At 56.2% G+C, this 19,277-nt stretch overlaps 3 protein-coding genes across 3 annotated transcripts; all 3 read left to right on the top strand.

The window, feature by feature from the left end:
* Window positions 1–4,265: 4,265 nt before the first annotated feature.
* Window positions 4,266–5,426, top strand: LOC148224719 (thyroid hormone-inducible hepatic protein-like). Its single transcript, XM_088160661.1, has 2 exons — window positions 4,266–4,768; window positions 5,049–5,426. Exon 1 carries the CDS (start codon window positions 4,349–4,351, stop codon window positions 4,748–4,750), a length of 402 nt encoding a protein of 133 aa, XP_088016787.1. The 5' UTR covers window positions 4,266–4,348; the 3' UTR covers window positions 4,751–4,768; window positions 5,049–5,426.
* A 5,383-nt stretch (window positions 5,427–10,809) lies between these two features.
* Window positions 10,810–11,973, top strand: LOC148224718 (mid1-interacting protein 1A-like). Its single transcript, XM_088159221.1, has 2 exons — window positions 10,810–11,314; window positions 11,595–11,973. Exon 1 carries the CDS (start codon window positions 10,895–10,897, stop codon window positions 11,294–11,296), a length of 402 nt encoding a protein of 133 aa, XP_088015347.1. The 5' UTR covers window positions 10,810–10,894; the 3' UTR covers window positions 11,297–11,314; window positions 11,595–11,973.
* Window positions 11,974–16,922: 4,949 nt separating this feature from the next.
* Window positions 16,923–18,436, top strand: LOC106859855 (mid1-interacting protein 1A). Its single transcript, XM_014887386.2, has 2 exons — window positions 16,923–17,396; window positions 18,137–18,436. The coding sequence occupies exon 1, from the start codon at window positions 16,985–16,987 to the stop codon at window positions 17,372–17,374; it is 390 nt and encodes a 129-aa protein (XP_014742872.2). The 5' UTR covers window positions 16,923–16,984; the 3' UTR covers window positions 17,375–17,396; window positions 18,137–18,436.
* The last annotated feature ends 841 nt before the right edge of the window (window positions 18,437–19,277 follow it).

Here is a 19,277-nt window from a genome sequence, read left to right as displayed (position 1 = left end):
GGTGGGATCTGTGTCCCCTGGAGAACACGGCTGGCTGTGCTGGTTCAGGCTGCTGTAGCCATGATTTTCTTCACTGAGGCTGGAATGGGGCTGTGTGTTGGGTTTGTGCTGAACCTCAGGCTGATAATGCACAGATGTTTGGGTTGTTGCTGAGCAGGGCTTGCAGAGAGCCAAGGCCTCTGCTGCTTTCTGCACTGCCACGCTGGCGAGGGGACTGGGGTGCATGGGGGCTTGGGAGGAGTCACTGGTGGCATAGTTGATCCCAGCTGACCCAAGGGATATTCCGGACCATATGACATCATGCTCAGTATGTTAAGTGGGAGGAAGAAGGAAGGAGTAGGAGACTTTTGGAGTGATGGCCTTTGAATTCCCCGGTCACTGTTACCTGTGATGGAGCCCCATAGTCCTGGGGATTGCTGAACATGCACCTGCCCATGGGAAGTGGGGAATGAATTCCTTGTTTTGCTCTCTTTGCATGCATGGGTTTTGCTTTCCCTATTCAATTGGTTTTGTTTCAGCCCACCTGATTTCTTGTTCTTGCTCTTGGTTCTCTCTCTGGTCCTGCTGGTGGGGCAGTGAGTGAGTGGCTGCGTGGGGCTCGGTGCCTGGCTGGGGTCAAACCCCGCTGGTGTCACAGCGAGGGACACCTGCAGCCATGGCTTTGGGCTTGGGCAGTGCTCAGCAGCTGCAGAGGCTCGTGGTGCCCCAGGGAAGTGTCACAGCAGGACACGGGGTGAAGCACTGACCACGGCTGCTGAACATGACCCACGGGAGATGCAGAATGTCCCCAAAGGCTGTGACCTGGGACAGCTGGAAGGGCTTGCTGACGTGTTGTGGGCCTCTTGCATTCCCCCAGGGCCCGTGGGTGTCTCTCTGAGTTGCCATGGGAGGGTCACACCATGACATCCACAGTGAAGCTCCAGTCCCAGGGCAGATGTGTTCTCCCCCGAGGCCTCCCCAGGAGGGACACTGTGATGCTCCTGCTTCTTCAGGACACTCCATGGTGGCCCCAAAATTTCTTAGAACATGGGGCTGCCAGTGTGTGCACACCTCAGTGCAGCACTGAGCCCCACTGCAGGACACCAGGGATGCCAGGAGGACCCACAAAGGGAGCAGAGGAGCAGTGGGTTCAGGTCTGAGGGGAAGAGGGCAGGTGCCAGAATGGACACCTGGCTGGGTTATGAGGAGACAGCAGGAGAGCTGCCAGCACTGGGATTGCAACACTGGGGAAGGACCCCGCGGCCTTTCCCAAAATAGAACCATTTCCTCCAATTGGCACACACTGCAAGATAAGGAGTTGTGGCCATTGACCAGCCATGGCCTGTGCTCCAGGATGGGGCTGATGGGGGGGGGGATGCAGTGGGACCCCCAATCCAGGTCAGGCGAAGGCCACAGAGAGGCTGGGCCAGGAGCCAGGAGGGACAATGAGTAGAGGTGCCCAGGTTCTCTCCTATTGTTTCCTATACTATCTTAACCCCCCAACATTTCCAGTTTTGGGGTCCTGTGGGAGTGGGTCCAGCTCCTGCTCCCTGGTGTGGCCTGGCTGCAAGCAGGGGTGCTGCTGGGGACCCTCAGCTCCCTCCTCAATGCTGTCACACGCTCAGGATGTGAACACTCCAGGGACATGGAGCAGCCTCTGTCCAGGAGTGCCAGCCTGAACACGGCAGCAGACACGGGTGTGGAACAGCTCACTGGGAGTGCTCTGCTGCATGGAATCCCACATGGGTCATGAGGACAGACCATAGGGACAGAGATGGGACCAAATGCCACAAGGGGAACAGGGTCCATAGGACGGAGCTATCATTGCCCCCAGTGGAGCACAGATGGTGCCATTGCATCACCCCCATCAGCCCCATCCTGGAGCACAGGCCATGGCTGGTCAATGGCCACAATTCCTGACCCGACTTATCTTGCAGTGTGTGGCCATTGGAGGAAATGGTTCTATTTTGGGAAAGGCCGCGGGGGCCTTACCCCTTTGCAAGCCCAGTGCTGGCAGCTCTCCTGCTGTCTCCTGACAGCCCAGCCAGGTGTCTATTCTGGCACCTGCCCTCTTCCCCTCACACCTGAACCCACTGCTCCTCTGCTCCCTTTGTGGGTGCTCCTGGCATCCCTGATGTCCTGCATTGAGGCCCATTTCTCCACTGAGGTGTGCACAAACTGGTAGCCCTATTTTCAAACGATTTTTGGGCTACCATGGAGTTTCCTAAAGGTTCAGAGACATCATAGTGTCCCCCCAGGGTGACCTCGGAGTGGGACACATGTGCCCTGGGGCTGGAGCATCACTGTGGATGTCATGGTGTGACCCTCCCCTGACAACTCAGCCCTACTCAGCTGCTCTGTCATTCCCCTCAGGTGGGATGGGGGAGAGAATTGGGAGAGGAAAAGTACAGAAAAGTCGTGAGTAGAGATAAAGACAGTTTAATAGGAAAAGCAAAAGCTGCACAAGTAAGCAAAGTAAAAGCAGGAATTCTTTCACCACTTCCCAAAGGCACACAGGTGTTCAGTCACCTGCAGGAGAGCACGGTGTCATGGTGTCATTACATGCCATGGTGACCTGGCAAGATTACAGCTACCACTCCGACTGTGCTCCTCTTCCTCATTTCCCCCCCTCCATATACAGAGCATGGTGCCACCCTCCACAGGGACACTTGGGGACACATGTGGTGGCACGATCAGCACTCAAAGCTGAGGCTGGGTCTGAGCTCCCCAGGAGGGCAACAGCTCAGGGCTAAGATTGCCCAAATCTGGGGTTCTGTGTCGACAGAGATCTGAGGATCTTAGGGCAGCTCCTGGGGGCCCTGATGGTCCTGAGGAGCCTCTCTGGGGCCCCAAACCAGGGATGGGCACCTCAGTTCAGCTCGAACCAAACCGAGCCGTGCTGCACCCCTTGCTGCCTGTGCTGTGCTCCAGCAGCAGTCCTTGTCCTCCTGCTCCTGCCATCCCTGCTGACAATGGCAGCTCCGCAGCTCTCCCCAGTGTCTCTTAGCAGGATGTGGGAGATGTGGGGACCCATTTTTGCCTAACAGGGTGCCCAGAGGCACAGAGGAGATTTGGCAATTATTCACTTCCCAAGCATGGGAAGCTGGAGAGGAATTGGATTCTGCTGAGCTCCTGTCACCCCCAAAAGTTCTGACACGCTTGGGAAGTAGTGTGGGGAGCAGGAGGGCAAAGCATCCCCTGTGTCCCTCTGTCCCCAGAGCCCTGTGATGCACCTGCAACTCCAGGAAGCTCTGCAGTGGCCCAGGTGCCCCGATGTGGCCAAGCCTCTGTCTGGCACCTGCACAGGGCCAGCAGCACCCACGCACCTTGGTGCAGCATTGGGCCCCACGGCAGGACACCAAGAGATGTCAGGACACAAGGAAAGGGACAAGAGGGGTGGTGAGGACAGGCCTGGTGGGGAAAGGGTGCGTGGAATGTGGGCACCTGGCTGGGACACATGGGGACAGAGGGAGAGCTGCCAGCACCAAGGGTTGCAAAAGGAACGAGGTACCCCACAGCCTTTCCCCAAATAGAATCATTTTCCCTGATTGCCACACACCACAGGGACACACAGAGACAGGCAATGCTGGCTGGTGCCCTGGCTGTGGCTTTTGCCCTCCCAGAATTTGGACAATTGCAAGGAACCCCTGTCCACAATCCCCCGGGGCCAGCAATGGCTCTGTGCTGCTGCCACAGGAGTTACACATCATGGAGTCAGGTCCCTGTCCCTGTCCACATCTCTCCTGAGCTCAGGGGCACGCTGGGGGAAATGGATGTTTCCAGGGAGCCCAGTCTCTGCTAGCAGGCTCCAGTGTGCCCACACACCCATGTTCCAGTGCATTTCCAGGGACATTTCCCTATGTGTGCTAAAGGGGTTGCTCAATGTCCCAGGAGCGTTCACGTCCTGAGTGCATGGCAGGAGGAACGGGAGGAGGTGCCCTCCCCTACCTGATGGACAGGGGCTGGACCCACATCCAGAGGACCTCAGAACCGAAGGTGTTGGGGGAATGAGATAATAAAGAAGAGGATGGGAGAGACCCTGGGCACCTCTCGTCCTTGCTACCTCCCCTCCCCATAGTTCCTGGCACGGGGAGGCAGCGGGACCACCGGCCAGCTCGGGCGAAGGCCCCGGGGAGGCTGGGCCAGGAGAGATTGCACAGAGCCAGGGACAAAGCATGGCTGAGCCCCAGCTGGGCTGGAGCCAAGCCCGATCCCAAGGCCATCCAGCCCATCCGGGGCTGGCAGGGGAGGGGACAGCAGAGGAGGGACGTGCCCCAGCACTGCATAAAAAGCCCCAGCAGGGACAGGGAGCAGGTGAGACTGTCAGGAGATCGCAGAGCATCGCTGCCAGAGCTGTAGGAGAAGGGCCATGGAGCAGTACTTCTCAGCCACGCAGAAGATGGAGCAGGAGGTGATGTTCCCCAGCCTGCTCCGAGGGGTCTTCCCGGAGCAGGAGGGGGCAGCCCCGGCCGCCGAGAGCCGCACGGACCTGTACGAGCGCTACCAGCTGCTCAAGGCCATCAAGCCCATGGTGGAGAAAGGCCTGGCCTGTGTCGAGGACCAGAGCCCCAGCGGTGCCGACAGCGACGTGGACGCATCCTCGGACAGCAGCGAGGCCGGGGATGCCCAGCTCGAGGAGCGCCTGTCCCACCACCTGAGTGGCCTGCAGCAGGTCCTCACCCACCTCACCAGGGACACCAACGCCCTGACCCGGAGGTACAGCCAGATCCTGGAGCAGATCAACCTCAGCGAGGGCCAGCCCAGCTGGTGACCCTGTCCTGGCCACCAGGTAAGAGCTGCAGGGATGCAGAGTCCAGGGGCAGCAAGACAATGGGTGTTCTCCCTGGAGAGGTGCCCAAGAGTGCAGGGGTGGGGATCTGCTGGGATGGGCCTTGGAAAGGGGTCTGTCCCCTCAGCTGGGGCTGGATATCCCTCTCCGTGCTGGAGGAGGGAAGCCTTCCCATTGCTCTGTGCAGAGACTGCAGGGCTTCAGGCTCTGTGGACTCAGGGTTGATGGGCACGGGTCCCCCTGGGATGATCCTCGTGGTTAAGGAATGCTGCTGTTGCAGGACAGGTGCTGGTGTCAGGAAGCACAAGACGTCCCCGTCGCTGACCATCGCAGGCTCTTCCCTGGCATTCCCCACTCCGTGGCAGCTGATGTGATCTCCCAGCACTGGCACTGACACCGAGATGGCTGTGACCACGGGAGGAGCAGATGGTGCCTTATCCTCATAGGAAGAAGCATCTGGCTGTGCCGGGAAGTCCATTGCAAGAGCTGCAGGCTCGTGCCCTCCTCTTTATTTTCAAAGAGTGGCGCGAAGTCGGGAGTGTTGTGAGGTGGCCCCAACCTCCAACAGTCCCTTGAGACTGCCAAGCCCTTTTCCAGCTGGTACCTGGACTCCAAGGGCATTTCCCCCTGTTTCTGCTAATAAAAGAATCCCTGTGAAGCCATTGTCAGTGTGCTGCTTCCACTCATGGAGTGCCCCGGTGAGGGGCAGGGGGATACTGGCTCAGCAGGGTGGGATCTTTCCAGGACAATGCTGGGAAATTTGAAGGGGACAAAGAATCCCTAAGGCATGGGATGGCTTGGGTTGGAAGGGATCTTCAGAGGCCACCTAGAGCAATGCCCTGCTGTGTGCTGGGACATCTTGCACCAGACCAGGGAGCTCAGAGCTGTGTCCAACCACGGGGCCTTTGCAAACTCCCTGGGCAACCTGTTGCTTTGTGTCACCAGTCTCAGGCTGAAATGTTCCTTCTTCTTGTTGACAACAACAGCACAAAAGCTGATGCCTGATTTTTGTGTGCAAAAGAGAGCACATGTTCCCAGCAAGATTCAGCCCAGTCCTGCAAGAGTGAGGAGGAATAGAGCTGTAGGACTCAGCACGTCTAGGTAGCAGCCTTCTTGATGACCCCAGCCCCATGTCCAGACATCCCATATTTGGGATACATTGGAGATTCCCATCTCCTCTCTCCTGATCAGGCGATTTGTCTCAGCTGCTGAGACCACTCTGGCTTTGGCTTGTCCTGCACGAGCGTGGGCTGTAAGGACAAGGTCTCCAGCCAGCTGTGGTTGTGTGAGCAGCTGAGGGGAATGGGGGCCCTGGAGGGGGCAGCTGAAGCCAGACCCAGAGGTGCCCCACACCTGAAAGGATCCTAGTCAGGTTCAGGGTAGGACAAGGACAGCTCTGAGTGAGGGGTTTGGGGTAATCAGAGCCATGGGAGATGAGTCAGCAGGGGGTACTGGGGACAACATGGGGTCATTTGGAAACATGTGTGGTGACACTTCCTCCCTCCTGAGCCAAGGCCTGGGGTGGGCTCCCCAGAAGGATGGGAGGTGGCAGGGCAGGCTTGCCCAAACACCAGCCCTGTGGCCACAGAGACCCAAGGAACTCATTGCACCTGCACCCAGAAGTTCTGATTTTCTAGCAAAGCAGCTGCCAATCAGCAAGTTTCCCACATGAGGGCAAACACAATTCCCTCCAGCCAGAGTGAGGATTTCAGAGCTGATCTGCTCTCCGTCTTCCTCCTCAGCCTGGGCAATGTTGCAGCTTTGTCTTATCTAGAGGAAATGGAGCATGAGGGGCCTAGTGGGAGAGACCTGGGCCATCCCCATTGCAATGCCACCTCTGGCTGGGGCACGATGGAGCTCTGCCTTTGGAGCTCTTGTCCCTCCATGCTGACTGCAAAGCCAGGATGTCCTGGGGTACAATCCATAAATGTGCATTCTATCACCATCTGTGGAATTGTGGGAGGAGTGGTGATCCTTATGTCTGTGGGAGATATCCTTTGCTGATGTGCCACCTGATAAAATCAGGGGGATGATCATCATCATCTTTTCACAACCCATCCTTCCTCCAGAAGTTATCTTCTGTTAATAAGCCATTAATTATCAATGTATGACTGATAAGATTACATCCTACCATTGGGAGATGCTGCAGTCAGCGGGACGAGCCAAGCCTTTCCTACCTAGATAAGAAAACTGAGGCTTGGAACACCAAGGCAGCCCTTTCCTCTGGATCCCAGACGAAAGTCAGACCTTTTCCATATCATCGCTGGACCTTCAGAGGAAAACTGCACCCTTCTACAGGAGCACTGCTTCAACTGAACCACAGCTGTCGTCCAGGAGGACTGCAGACACCATTTAATCAGACTACTACCAAAACCCTGACTGACAGGGTGCCAGATTATATTCTGACTGTGTCAGTGGTTTTCGTTTCCATTATTGCATGCATTTATTTTTTCTCCTTTTTCATAATAAATTGTATTACTGACTTGGAGTCTCTCACTAGTTTTGCTTTCAAACCAAGACACAGGTGTTGAACCATAAGAAATGGATGGACACAGGTTCTCAGTGACGAGAGGAGCACAGAGGGGGAGATGTCCCTCTGGTGCTTTCCCTGGCTGCTGCTCCAGGGTGGGATCTGTGTCCCCTGGAGAACACGGCTGGCTGTGCTGGTTCAGGCTGCAGTAGCCATGATTTTCTTCACTGAGGCTGGAATGGGGCTGTGTGTTGGGTTTGTGCTGAACCTCAGGCTGATAATGCACAGATGTTTGGGTTGTTGCTGAGCAGGGCTTGCAGAGAGCCAAGGCCTCTGCTGCTTTCTGCACTGCCACGCTGGCGAGGGGACTGGGGTGCATGGGGGCTTGGGAGGAGTCACTGGTGGCATAGTTGATCCCAGCTGACCCAAGGGATATTCCAGACCATATGACATCATGCTCAGTATGTTTAGTGGGAGGAAGAAGGAAGGAGTAGGAGGCTTTTGGAGTGATGGCCTTTGAAATCCCAGGTCACTGTTACCTGTGATGGAGCCCCACAGTCCTGGGGATTGCTGAACATGCACCTGCCCATGGGAAGTGGGGAATGAATTCCTTGTTTTGCTCTCTTTGCATGCATGGGTTTTGCTTTCCCTATTCAATGTGTTTTGTTTCAGCCCACGTGATTTCTTGTTCTTGCCCTTGATTCTCTCTCTGGTCCTGCTGGTGGGGCAGTGAGTGAGTGGCTGTGTGGGCCTCGGTGCCTGGCTGGGGTCAAACCCCGCTGGTGTCACAGCGAGGGACACCTGCAGCCATGGCTTTGGGCTTGGGCAGTGCTCAGCAGCTGCAGAGGCTCGTGGTGCCCCAGGGAAGTGTCACAGCAGGACACGGGGTGAAGCACTGACCACGGCTGCTGAACATGACCCACGGGAGACGCAGGATGTCCCCAAAGGCTGTGACCTGGGACAGCTGGAAGGGCTTGCTGACGTGTTGTGGGCCGCTTGCATTCCCCCAGGGCCCGTGGGTGTCTCTCTGAGTTGCCATGGGAGGGTCACACCATGACATCCACAGTGAAGCTCCAGCTCCAGGGCAGATGTGTTCCACCCCTAGGCCTCCCCAGGAGGGACACTGTGATGCCCCTGCATCTTCAGGACACTCCATGGTGGCCCCAAAAATCCTTAGAACATGGGGCTGCCAGTATGTGTGCACACCTCAGTGCAGCACTGGGTCCCACTGCAGGACACCAGGGATGCCAGGAGCACCCACAAAGGGAGCAGAGGAGCAGTGGGTTCAGGTCTGAGGGGAAGAGGGCAGGTGCCAGAATGGACACCTGGCTGGGCTGTGAGGGGACAGCGGGAGAGCTGCCAGGGTTGCAACACTGGGGAAGGACCCCGAGGCCTTTCCCAAAATAGAACCATTTCCTCCAATGGCCACACACTGCAAGATAAGGAGTTGTGGCCATTGACCAGCCATGGCCTCTACTCCAGGATGGGGCTGACGGGGGGTGATGCAGTGGGACCCCCAAGCCAGGTCAGGCGAAGGCCACAGAGAGGCTGGGCCAGGAGATGGGGGGGCCAATGAGTAGAGGTGCCCAGGTTCTCTCCTATCGTTTCCTATACTATCTTATCCCCCCAACATTTCCAGTTTTGGGGTCCTGTGGGAGTGGGTCCAGCTCCTGCTCCCTGGTGTGGCCTGGTTGCAAGCAGGGGTGCTGCTGGGGACCCTCAGCTCCCTCCTCATTGCTGCCACATGCTCAGGATGTGAACACTCCAGGGACATGGAGCAGCCTCTGTCCAGGAGTGCCAGCCTGAACACAGCAGCAGACACGGGGGTGGAACAGCTCACTGGGAGTGCTCTGCTGCATGGAATCCCACATGGGTCATGAGGACAGACCACAGGGACAGAGATGGGACCAAATGCCACAAGGGGAACAGGGTGCATAGGACGGAGCTATCATTGCCCCCAGTGGAGCACAGATGGTGCCATTGCATCACCCCCATCAGCCCCATCCTGGAGCACAGGCCATGGCTGGTCAATGGCCACAACTCCTTATCTTGCAGTGTGTGGCCATTGGAGGAAATGGTTCTATTTTGGGAAAGGCCGCGGAGTCCTTACCCCCTTTTGCAAGCCCAGTGCTGGCAGCTCTCCCGCTGTCCCCTCACAGCCCAGCCAGGTGTCCATTCTGGCACCTGCCCTCTTCCCCTCAGACCGGAACCCACTGCTCCTCTGCTCCCTTTGTGGGTGCTCCTGCCATCCCTACTGACAGTGGCTTCTCCAGAACTCTCCCCAGTGTCTCTCAGCAGGATGTGGGAGATGTGGGGACCCATTTTTGCCTAACGGGGTGCCCAGAGGCACAGAAGGGATTTGGCCATTATTCACTTCCCAAGGATGGGGAGCTGGAGAGGAATTGGATTCTGCTGAGCTCCTGTCACCCCAAAAGTTCTGACACGCTTGGGAAGTGGTGTGGGGAGCAGGAGGGCAAAGCATCCCCTGTGTCCCTCTGTCCCCAGAGCCCTGTGATGCACCTGCAACTCCAGGAAGCTCTGCAGTGGCCCAGGTGCCCTGATGTGGCCAAGCCTCTGTCTGGCACCTGCACAGCGCCAGAAGAACCCACGCACCTTGGTGCAGCATTGGGCCCCACAGCAGGACACCAAGAGATGTCAGGACACAAGGAAAGGGACAAGAGGGGTGGTGAGGACAGGTCTGGTGGGGAAAGGGTGCGTGGAATGTGGGCACCTGGCTGGGACACATGGGGACAGAGGGAGAGCTGCCAGCACCAAGGGTTGCAAAAGGAACGAGGTACACCACAGCCTTTCCCCAAATAGAACCATTTTCCCTGATTGCCACACACCACAGGGACACACAGAGACAGGCAATGCTGGCTGGTGCCCTGGCTGTGGCTTTTGCCCTCCCAGAATTTGGACAATTGCAGGCTAGCCCTGTCCACAATCCCCCGGGGCCAGCAATGGCTCTGTGCTGCTGCCACAGGAGTTACACATCATGGAGTCAGGTCCCTGTCCCTGTCCACATCTCTCCTGAGCTCAGGGGCACGCTGGGGGAAATGGATGTTTCCAGGGAGCCCAGTCTCTGCTAGCAGGCTCCAGTGTGCCCACACACCCATGTTCCAGGGCATTTCCAGTGACATTTCCCTATGTGTGCTAAAGGGGTTGCTCAATGTCCCAGGAGCGTTCACGTCCTGAGTGCATGGCAGGAGGAACGGGAGGAGGTGCCCTCCCCTACCTGATGGACAGGGGCTGGACCCACATCCAGAGGACCTCAGAACCGAAGGTGTTGGGGGACTGACATAATATAGGACAGGATGGGAGAGACCCTGGGCACCTCTCGTCCTTGCTACCTCCCCTCCCCATAGTTCCTGGCACGGGGAGGCAGCGGGACCACCGGCCAGCTCGGGCGAAGGCCCCGGGGAGGCTGGGCCAGGAGAGATTGCACAGAGCCAGGGACAAAGCATGGCTGAGCCCCAGCTGGGCTGGAGCCAAGCCCGACCCCAAGGCCATCCAGCCCATCCGGGGCTGGCAGGGGAGGGGACAGCAGAGGAGGGACGTGCCCCAGCACTGCATAAAAAGCCCCAGCAGGGACAGGGAGCAGGTGAGACTGTCAGGAGATCGCAGAGCATCGCTGCCAGAGCTGTAGGAGAAGGGCCATGGAGCAGTACTTCTCAGCCACGCAGAAGATGGAGCAGGAGGTGATGTTCCCCAGCCTGCTCCGAGGGGTCTTCCCGGAGCAGGAGGGGGCAGCCCCGGCCGCCGAGAGCCGCACGGACCTGTACGAGCGCTACCAGCTGCTCAAGGCCATCAAGCCCATGGTGGAGAAAGGCCTGGCCTGTGTCGAGGACCAGAGCCCCAGCGGTGCCGACAGCGACGTGGACGAATCCTCGGACAGCAGCGAGGCCGGGGATGCCCAGCTCGAGGAGCGCCTGTCCCACCACCTGAGTGGCCTGCAGCAGGTCCTCACCCACCTCACCAGGGACACCAACGCCCTGACCCGGAGGTACAGCCAGATCCTGGAGCAGATCAACCTCAGCGAGGGCCAGCCCAGCTGGTGACCCTGTCCTGGCCACCAGGTAAGAGCCGAGGGGATGCAGAGTCCAGGGGCAGCAAGACAATGGGTGTTCTCCCTGGAGAGGTGCCCAAGAGTGCAGGGGTGGGGATCTGCTGGGATGGGCCTTGGAAAGGGGTCTATCCCCTCAGCTGGGGCTGGATATCCCTCTCCGTGCTGGAGGAGGGAACCCTTCCCATTGCTCTGTGCAGAGACAGCAGGGCTTCAGGCTCTGTGGACTCAGGGTTGATGGGCACGGGTCCCCCTGGGATGATCCTCGTGGTTAAGGAATGCTGCTGTTGCAGGACAGGTGCTGGTGTCAGGAAGCACAAGACGTCCCCGTCGCTGACTATCGCAGGCTCTTCCCTGGCATTCCCCACTCCGTGGCAGCTGATGTGATCTCCCAGCACTGGCACTGACACCGGAGATGGCTGTGACCACGGGAGGAGCAGATGGTGCCTTATCCTCATAGGAAGAAGCATCTGGCTGTGCCGGGAAGTCCATTGCAAGAGCTGCAGGCTCGTGCCCTCCTCTTTATTTTCAAAGAGTGGCGCGAAGTCGGGAGTGTTGTGAGGTGGCCCCAACCTCCAACGGTCCCTTGAGACTGCCAAGCCCTTTTCCAGCTGGTACCTGGACTCCAAGGGCATTTCCCCCTGTTTCTGCTAATAAAAGAATCCCTGTGAAGCCATTGTCAGTGTGCTGCTTCCACTCATGGAGTGCCCCAGTGAGGGGCAGGGGGATACTGGCTCAGCAGGGTGGGATCTTTCCAGGACAATGCTGGGAAATTTGAAGGGGACAAAGAATCCCTAAGGCATGGGATGGCTTGGGTTGGAAGAGATCTTCAGAGACCACCTAGAGCAATGCTCTGCTGTGTGCTGGGACATCTTGCACCAGACCAGGGAGCTCAGAGCTGTGTCCAACCACGGGGCCTTTGCAAACTCCCTGGGCAACCTGTTGCTTTGTGTCACCAGTCTCAGGCTGAAATGTTCCTTCTTCTTGTTGACAACAACAGCACAAAAGCTGATGCCTGATTTTTGTGTGCAAAAGAGAGCACATGTGCCCAGCAAGATTCAGCCCAGTCCTGCAAGAGTGAGGAGGAATAGAGCTGTAGGACTCATCACCTCTAGGTAGCAGCCTTCTTGATGACCCCAGCCCCATGTCCAGACATCCCATATTTGGGATACATTGGAGATTCCCATCTCCTCTCTCCTGATCAGGCTATTTGTCTCAGCTGCTGAGACCACTCTGGCTTTGGCTTGTCCTGCCCAAGCATGGGCTGTAAGGACAAGGTCTCCAGCCAGCTGTGGTTGTGTGAGCAGCTGAGGGGAATGGGGGCCCTGGAGGGGGCAGCTGAAGCCAGACCCAGAGGTGCCCCACACCTGAAAGGATCCTAGTCAGGTTCAGGGTAGGACAAGGACAGCTCTGAGTGAGGGGTTTGGGGTAATCAGAGCCATGGGAGATGAGTCAGCAGGGGGTACTGGGGACAACATGGGGTCATTTGGAAACATGTGTGGTGACACTTCCTCCCTCCTGAGCCAAGGCCTGGGGTGGGCTCCCCAGAAGGATGGGAGGTGGCAGGGCAGGCTTGCCCAAACACCAGCCCTGTGGCCACAGAGACCCAAGGAACTCATTGCACCTGCACCCAGAAGTTCTGATTTTCTAGCAAAGCAGCTGCCAATCAGCAAGTTTCCCACATGAGGGCAAACACAATTCCCTCCAGCCAGAGTGAGGATTTCAGAGCTGATCTGCTCTCCGTCTTCCTCCTCAGCCTGGGCAATGTTGCAGCTTTGTCTTATCTAGAGGAAATGGAGCATGAGGGGCCTAGTGGGAGAGACCTGGGCCATCCCCATTGCAATTCAACCTCTGGCTGGGGCACGATGGAGCTCTGCCTTTGGAGCTCTTGTCCCTCCATGCTGACTGCAAAGCCAGGATGTCCTGGGGTACAATCCATAAATGTGCATTCTATCACCATCTGTGGAATTGTGGGAGGAGTGGTGATCCTTATGTCTGTGGGAGATATCCTTTGCTGATGTGCCACCTGATAAAATCAGGGGGATGATCATCATCTTTTCACAACCCATCCTTCCTCCTTGAAGTTATCTTCTGTTAATAAGCCATTAATTATCAATGTATGACTGATAAGATTACATCCTACCATTGGGAGATGCTGCAGTCAGCGGGACGAGCCAAGCCTTTCCTACCTAGATAAGAAAACTGAGGCTTGGAACACCAAGGCAGCCCTTTCCTCTGGATCCCAGACGAAAGTCAGACCTTTTCCATATCATCGCTGGACCTTCAGAGGAAAACTGCACCCTTCTACAGGAGCACTGCTTCAACTGAACCACAGCTGTCGTCCAGGAGGACTGCAGACACCATTTAATCAGACTACTACCAAAACCCTGACTGACAGGGTGCCAGATTATATTCTGACTGTGTCAGTGGTTTTCGTTTCCATTATTGCATGCATTTATTTTTTCTCCTTTTTCATAATAAATTGTATTACTGACTTGGAGTCTCTCACTAGTTTTGCTTTCAAACCAAGACACAGGTGTTGAACCGTAAGGAATGGATGGACACAGGTTCTCGGTGACGAGAGGACCACAAAGGGGGAGATGTCCCTCTGGTGCTTTCCCTGGCTGCTGCTCCAGGGTGGGATCTGTATCCCCTGGAGAACACGGCTGGCTGTGCAGGTTCAGGCTGCAGTAGCCATGATTTTCTTCACTGAGGCTGGAATGGGGCTGTGTGTTGGGTTTGTGCTGAACCCCGGGTTGATAATGCACAGATGTTTGGGTTGTTGCTGAGCAGGGCTTGCAGAGAGCCAAGGCCTCTGCTGCTTTCTGCACTGCCACGCTGGTGAGGGGACTGGGGTGCATGGGGGCTTGGGAGGAGTCACTGGTGGCATAGTGGATCCCAGCTGACCCAAGGGATATTCCGGACCATATGCTCAGTATATTAAGTGGGAGGAAGAAGGAAGGAGTAGGAGACTTTTGGAGTGATGGCCTTTGAAATCCCAGGTCACTGTTACCTGTGATGGAGCCCCGCAGTCCTGGGGATTGCTGAACACGCACCTGCCCATGGGAAGTGGGGAATGAATTCCTTGTTTTGCTCTCTTTGCATGCTTGGTTTTTGCTTTCCCTATTCAATGTGTTTTGTTTCAGCCCACGTGATTTCTTGTTCTTGCCCTTGTTTCTTTCTCTGGTCCTGCTGGTGGGGCAGTGAGTGAGTGGCTGTGTGGGCCTCGGTGCCTGGCTGGGGTCAAACCCCGCTGGTGTCACAGCGAGGGACACCTGCAGCCATGGCTTTGGGCTTGGGCAGTGCTCAGCAGCTGCAGAGGCTCGTGGTGGCCCAGGGAAGTGTCACAGCAGGACACGGGGTGAAGCACTGACCACGGCTGCTGAACATGACCAACGGGAGATGCAGAATGTCCCCAAAGGCTGTGACCTGGGACAGCTGGAAGGGCTTGCTGACGTGTTGTGGGCCGCTTGCATTCCCCCAGGGCCCGTGGGTTTCTCTCTGAGAGCTGTTGTCCCTCCAGCTGGCTCCAGGCCCTCTGTGTTATAGGATCCTTCTGCCTGCTCCGAGTGCAGGGCATTGCATCACGCTGTCCCAGAGATGCGTCAAGTCCTGATGGTGCCATGCCGCTGGCCACTGCTGCTGGCCACTGCTGATAAGAGGTTTCTGCACTGCTCCCAGTGGGATGTTGGCAGACAGAACAGATCAGGCTTCTGTGGCATGGCAGGGGGTGCTGCCTCTGTGCTGCCTTGGACAGGCTCCCGAGGCACCCACACTGTTACCAGCCACCATCGGGAAAGATCTTCTCCTTATATATTGTTGAAGCAAATCAGGGTGGCAGCTCTTCTTTTAAATCTGTTCAGACAGCAAATCCATCAGAGAGCATTGACCTGGCACAGGATTCAGTGTGAGGAAGAAAAGAGATAAAGCCCAGTTTTGACCTAAAATATTGAATAAGTAAGAAGCCTCAAATTCCCTTCTCTAACCAGTCCTAGACATTCTAATCACACAAGCTCCCCACCCCAACGATGGGGGGATGCAAGCTCCCATCCCTTCCCACAGGGCATGTTCCCTGCCTGTACACCTCTGTCTTTCAATTTTTGGTGTGCTCTGGCCTTATCTGTACCTTTTGCTGCTGCATACCAACTTCCTGGCCAGATGCAGGGCGAAAGCACCCCAGAGATTCACACCTGCTCACCCCTGGCCTGGCTCTGTGGTCAGGCAATGTGAGCCAGCAAGGTGTGCTCAGGACAAAGGCAGTGGAGGGGGAATTCTACTCTTCTGCTCAGCCCTGGTAAGGCCTCACCTGGAGTGTCCAGTTCTGGTCTTTGTGGTTCAAGAGAGACGTGGACATACTGGAGAGACTCCAGTAAAAGGCCATAAAGGTGACAGAAGGGCAGGAGTATCTTCCATATGAGGAAAGTCTGAGAGAGCTGGTGGTGTCCAGATTTGGAAAGAGAAGGCTGAGAAAGATCTGATCAGTGTTTGTAAAGACGTGATGGAGGTCAAGAGGTGACTCCAAAATCTTCCCACATGAAAAAAAGCTTTTTTTTTTCCTAAAACTGAAGGTGCTCTAACCCTGTCACAGGCTACCCAGAAAGGCGGTGGAATCTCCATCCTCAGAGATATCCAATGGTCCCATTGTTGACCTTGCTTGAGCAGTTGTTGAAGTAGATTGTCTCCAGAGGTGCCTTCCAGCCTCTCCAGCACTGACTCTGTCTCTGCCTCGTGCCCCCTGTGCTGTCAGCCCAGGAGCTGGCTGCAGGCTGCTCACAGCGCCTGACCAGGAGGATGCTCTGCCAGGCCTGGGTAGAGGTTGGAATACTGGCAGGGCTGCTTTGGGCTGCGTCCCACAGTCTCTGACTTCTGTCATTGCCCCTCCAAGGACCCTCCTTCAGACTTGGAACTTTCATGTTTCTCCTCAGGGACCACTTCTGAATTTTAAAAGTATCTTTTCTAACGCCCTAGTCACTTTTAAATCCTGCTGCTGGTCCTATTACTTCTTTAATAAGCAGTTTGAGGCAAGCACCCTTCAGACAAGTATCACCTGTTCATTATCACTTCTTTTAGCAGGGTTGCTTTCTAGGCCAGTTGCCATCATTGGGCTGGGTGAGATCCCCAGACCAGCACAGAAGAAGGGGAGTTTTCAGGCAGAGCGCAGGGGAAATTCGCCCTCTCTAGATAAACCCATCACTTGTTCTCCTTCTCCACTCCTCAAAACTGCCCAGATCAAGGCAGCTTTCCCATGGTGCTGCCTGCAACCTGTCTGCCCTGGGGGAAGGGGTTAGACTCACCATCCTGGGTCTCCAGCAGTGGTAAGGACAGTGGTGAGAGGGCAGGATGGGAAAGTACCTGAGAGACCCCAGGCACCTCCTCACCACCACACTCAGAGCACGGGGAGGCAGTGGGAACACCGGCCAGCTCGGGTGAAGGCCACAGGGAGGCTCGGGAGAGATTGCACAGAGCCAGGGACAAAGCATGGCTGAGCCCCAGCTGGGCTGGAACCAAGTCCAGCCCCGTGGCCATCCAGCCCAACCAGGGCTGGCAGGAGAGGACAGCAGAGGAGAACAGCAGAGGAGGGACGTGCCCCAGCACTGCATAAAAAGCCCCAGCAGGGACAGGGAGCAGGTGAGACTGTCAGGAGATCGCAGAGCATCGCTGCCAGAGCTGTAGGAGAAGGGCCATGGAGCAGTACTTCTCAGCCACGCAGAAGATGGAGCAGGAGGTGATGTTCCCCAGCCTGCTCCGAGGGGTCTTCCCGGAGCAGGAGGGGGCAGCCCCGGCCGCCGAGAGCCGCACGGACCTGTACGAGCGCTACCAGCTGCTCAAGGCCATCAAGCCCATGGTGGAGAAAGGCCTGGCCTGTGTCGAGGACCAGAGCCCCAGCGGTGCCGACAGCGACACAGCCTTAGATGAGGGTGCAGACAGCAACCTGGAAGAGCGCCTCTCCCATCATGTCAATGGATTGCAGCAAGTTCTGACAGACCTCACCAAAAACACCAAAGCCCTGACCCGGAGGTACAGCCAGATCCTGGAGGAGATCAACCTTAGTGAGGATCAGTCCAGCTCTTGAGCCTGCACTTCCCATCTCTGAGGTAAGGGCTTGGGGACATGCAGTGCCAAGGAAGAGCTGGCTGAGGAGTAACATACTTTGTCCTCATGCCCCTCAGCTGTGTAGTGTTATAATGTTTGCATCACACCCCTAAATCCCAGGAGTTCTGAGTCTGCACTTCATTGCTCAACAGAAACACCCTCCTGGATTTGTCTTTCTCACTTGCCATTGGTGCAAGCTGTGTCAGTGAACAAAGGCAACTCTGTGAGCTCCACTCTGTCCCCAAGACTCCCCAGTTTGCAGCATAAGCAATGTCTTTCTGCTGCTAGCCAGACACAAAAGATCCCAGGGACAAAAGGGATGAGTGGTTGAAATACCATGATTGGACTCCAGGAGCTGCCAGACACTGGTGCTCCAGGTATTTATCTTTTTCTCAGACAGAAAATGCAACAGTCATTTTTAGGAAGAAGTTTGGCACTTTCAGGTTTCTAAATATCTAACTTTGGCACACCACTTGCAAACAGCTCAAGCACTTCACCCTTCCCCTAGTCTTAAATGCAAACCCATTCTCTATGCTGGTGGGACTTTGATCCCCGAGGCCCCTTGGGGATACATCCCTGTGATCCATCGGGGATGGGGCTCGTGGCCAAGGTCCTTGTAGTGAAATGGAGAGCGTAGAAAAATGATAGCAACAACAGAGGGCACTAACAGGACTTTACCCTTATTTAGGAAGACACTCAGACAGGAATGAGGACATCCTGAACATGTGTGTTATCCCCACAGGGTCTGTCGTCCAAGCCCAGTGGCGCTTCTTCTCCTGCACCAAGTCCCACCGAGGAGCAGCGCAGAGCTTGGCCGTCTGCCTGCTGGGTGCTGCCTGTACCATCCGACTCATCCCACAGCTGATCCTGCCAGCAAGCTTCCTTTCACTCCTGTCCTAGGGGGATTTCTGCAGGGAAGAAATGAGTGGTTTGTGTAGCTGCTCTGTTGAAGGCATCTGTAACTTTGAAGTGATGCTTTTTTCTGTGTGTGCCTCCAAACCATTCTCTTTGGTAATGTAAATGAAATTCAAAGCCTTGTGCAGATGTGTCCTGTGTTTCCTAGCAGCTGTCACTTCTGTAGAACTACTGTCCCCCAGCACATGAGGGTGAAGGACTTTGGCCACCAAGGCTAGGCTTCAGCGCAGGGAGATGAGCTGGGTTTCTTTGACAGGGCTTTGAGATGAATGTTCCCCCAGCTCTCTGTCTCTCTCACCTTGCAAAAACCTTGGTGTAATCCTGCCACCATTCTGTGCTTGGTGCTGGATCCCAACCTGCTCCCCAGCATCCTTCCTTCCCTCCCACAACACCCCCTTCTCTCCCGGATTCCCAGCTTCTCAGCAACCCAACCCCATCAGTACCTGCACATCTCATCCCTTGTCCAACATTCATCCAGCCCTTCATACCCAGCACCATGTCCTCTCCTGTGAACAACCCGTTGGAATTCTCACAAGCCCCAGCAAAACGGGGAGGCAGTTCTGCTCCTCCCTGCTTGGCCGTGACACACTCCAGAGCTGGGACCAGAGGAGGAGGTGGGGATGCTCAGCTGGGGTAGGAAGGCAGGACCGTGCTCACCTCTGATCCCTGTGAGCTGTGGGGAGACCAGGGGCTAAGCCTTCTCTGGGTGGATGGGCAGGAGCTGCAAGCTCTTCACAGGCAGGTTGGAGCCTCCAGGACAGGTTGGGTCCCACCTCCAAGTGATCCATTCCCTCCCAGACACACCACCCTTGGGAAGTCCTACTGAGCTGGGAACTATAGGGAGGTGCCCCTTGCTTGTTCAGGACATCTTAAAATAACCTCAGCTGTTGAAATAGTGCTCCTTTGACTGAACAAACACTAGTTCTCCACCACCTTCCCTCTGTTGATTATAAAACTGGAGATCTCTG

This window comes from Sturnus vulgaris, chromosome 2 (assembly GCF_052056855.1).
Source record: "Sturnus vulgaris isolate bStuVul1 chromosome 2, bStuVul1.hap1, whole genome shotgun sequence".
In the NCBI taxonomy this organism is placed as follows: domain Eukaryota; kingdom Metazoa; phylum Chordata; class Aves; order Passeriformes; family Sturnidae; genus Sturnus; species Sturnus vulgaris.
Note: the sequence above shows the minus strand (reverse complement) of the source record. Positions and strands in the feature narration are given on the sequence as shown.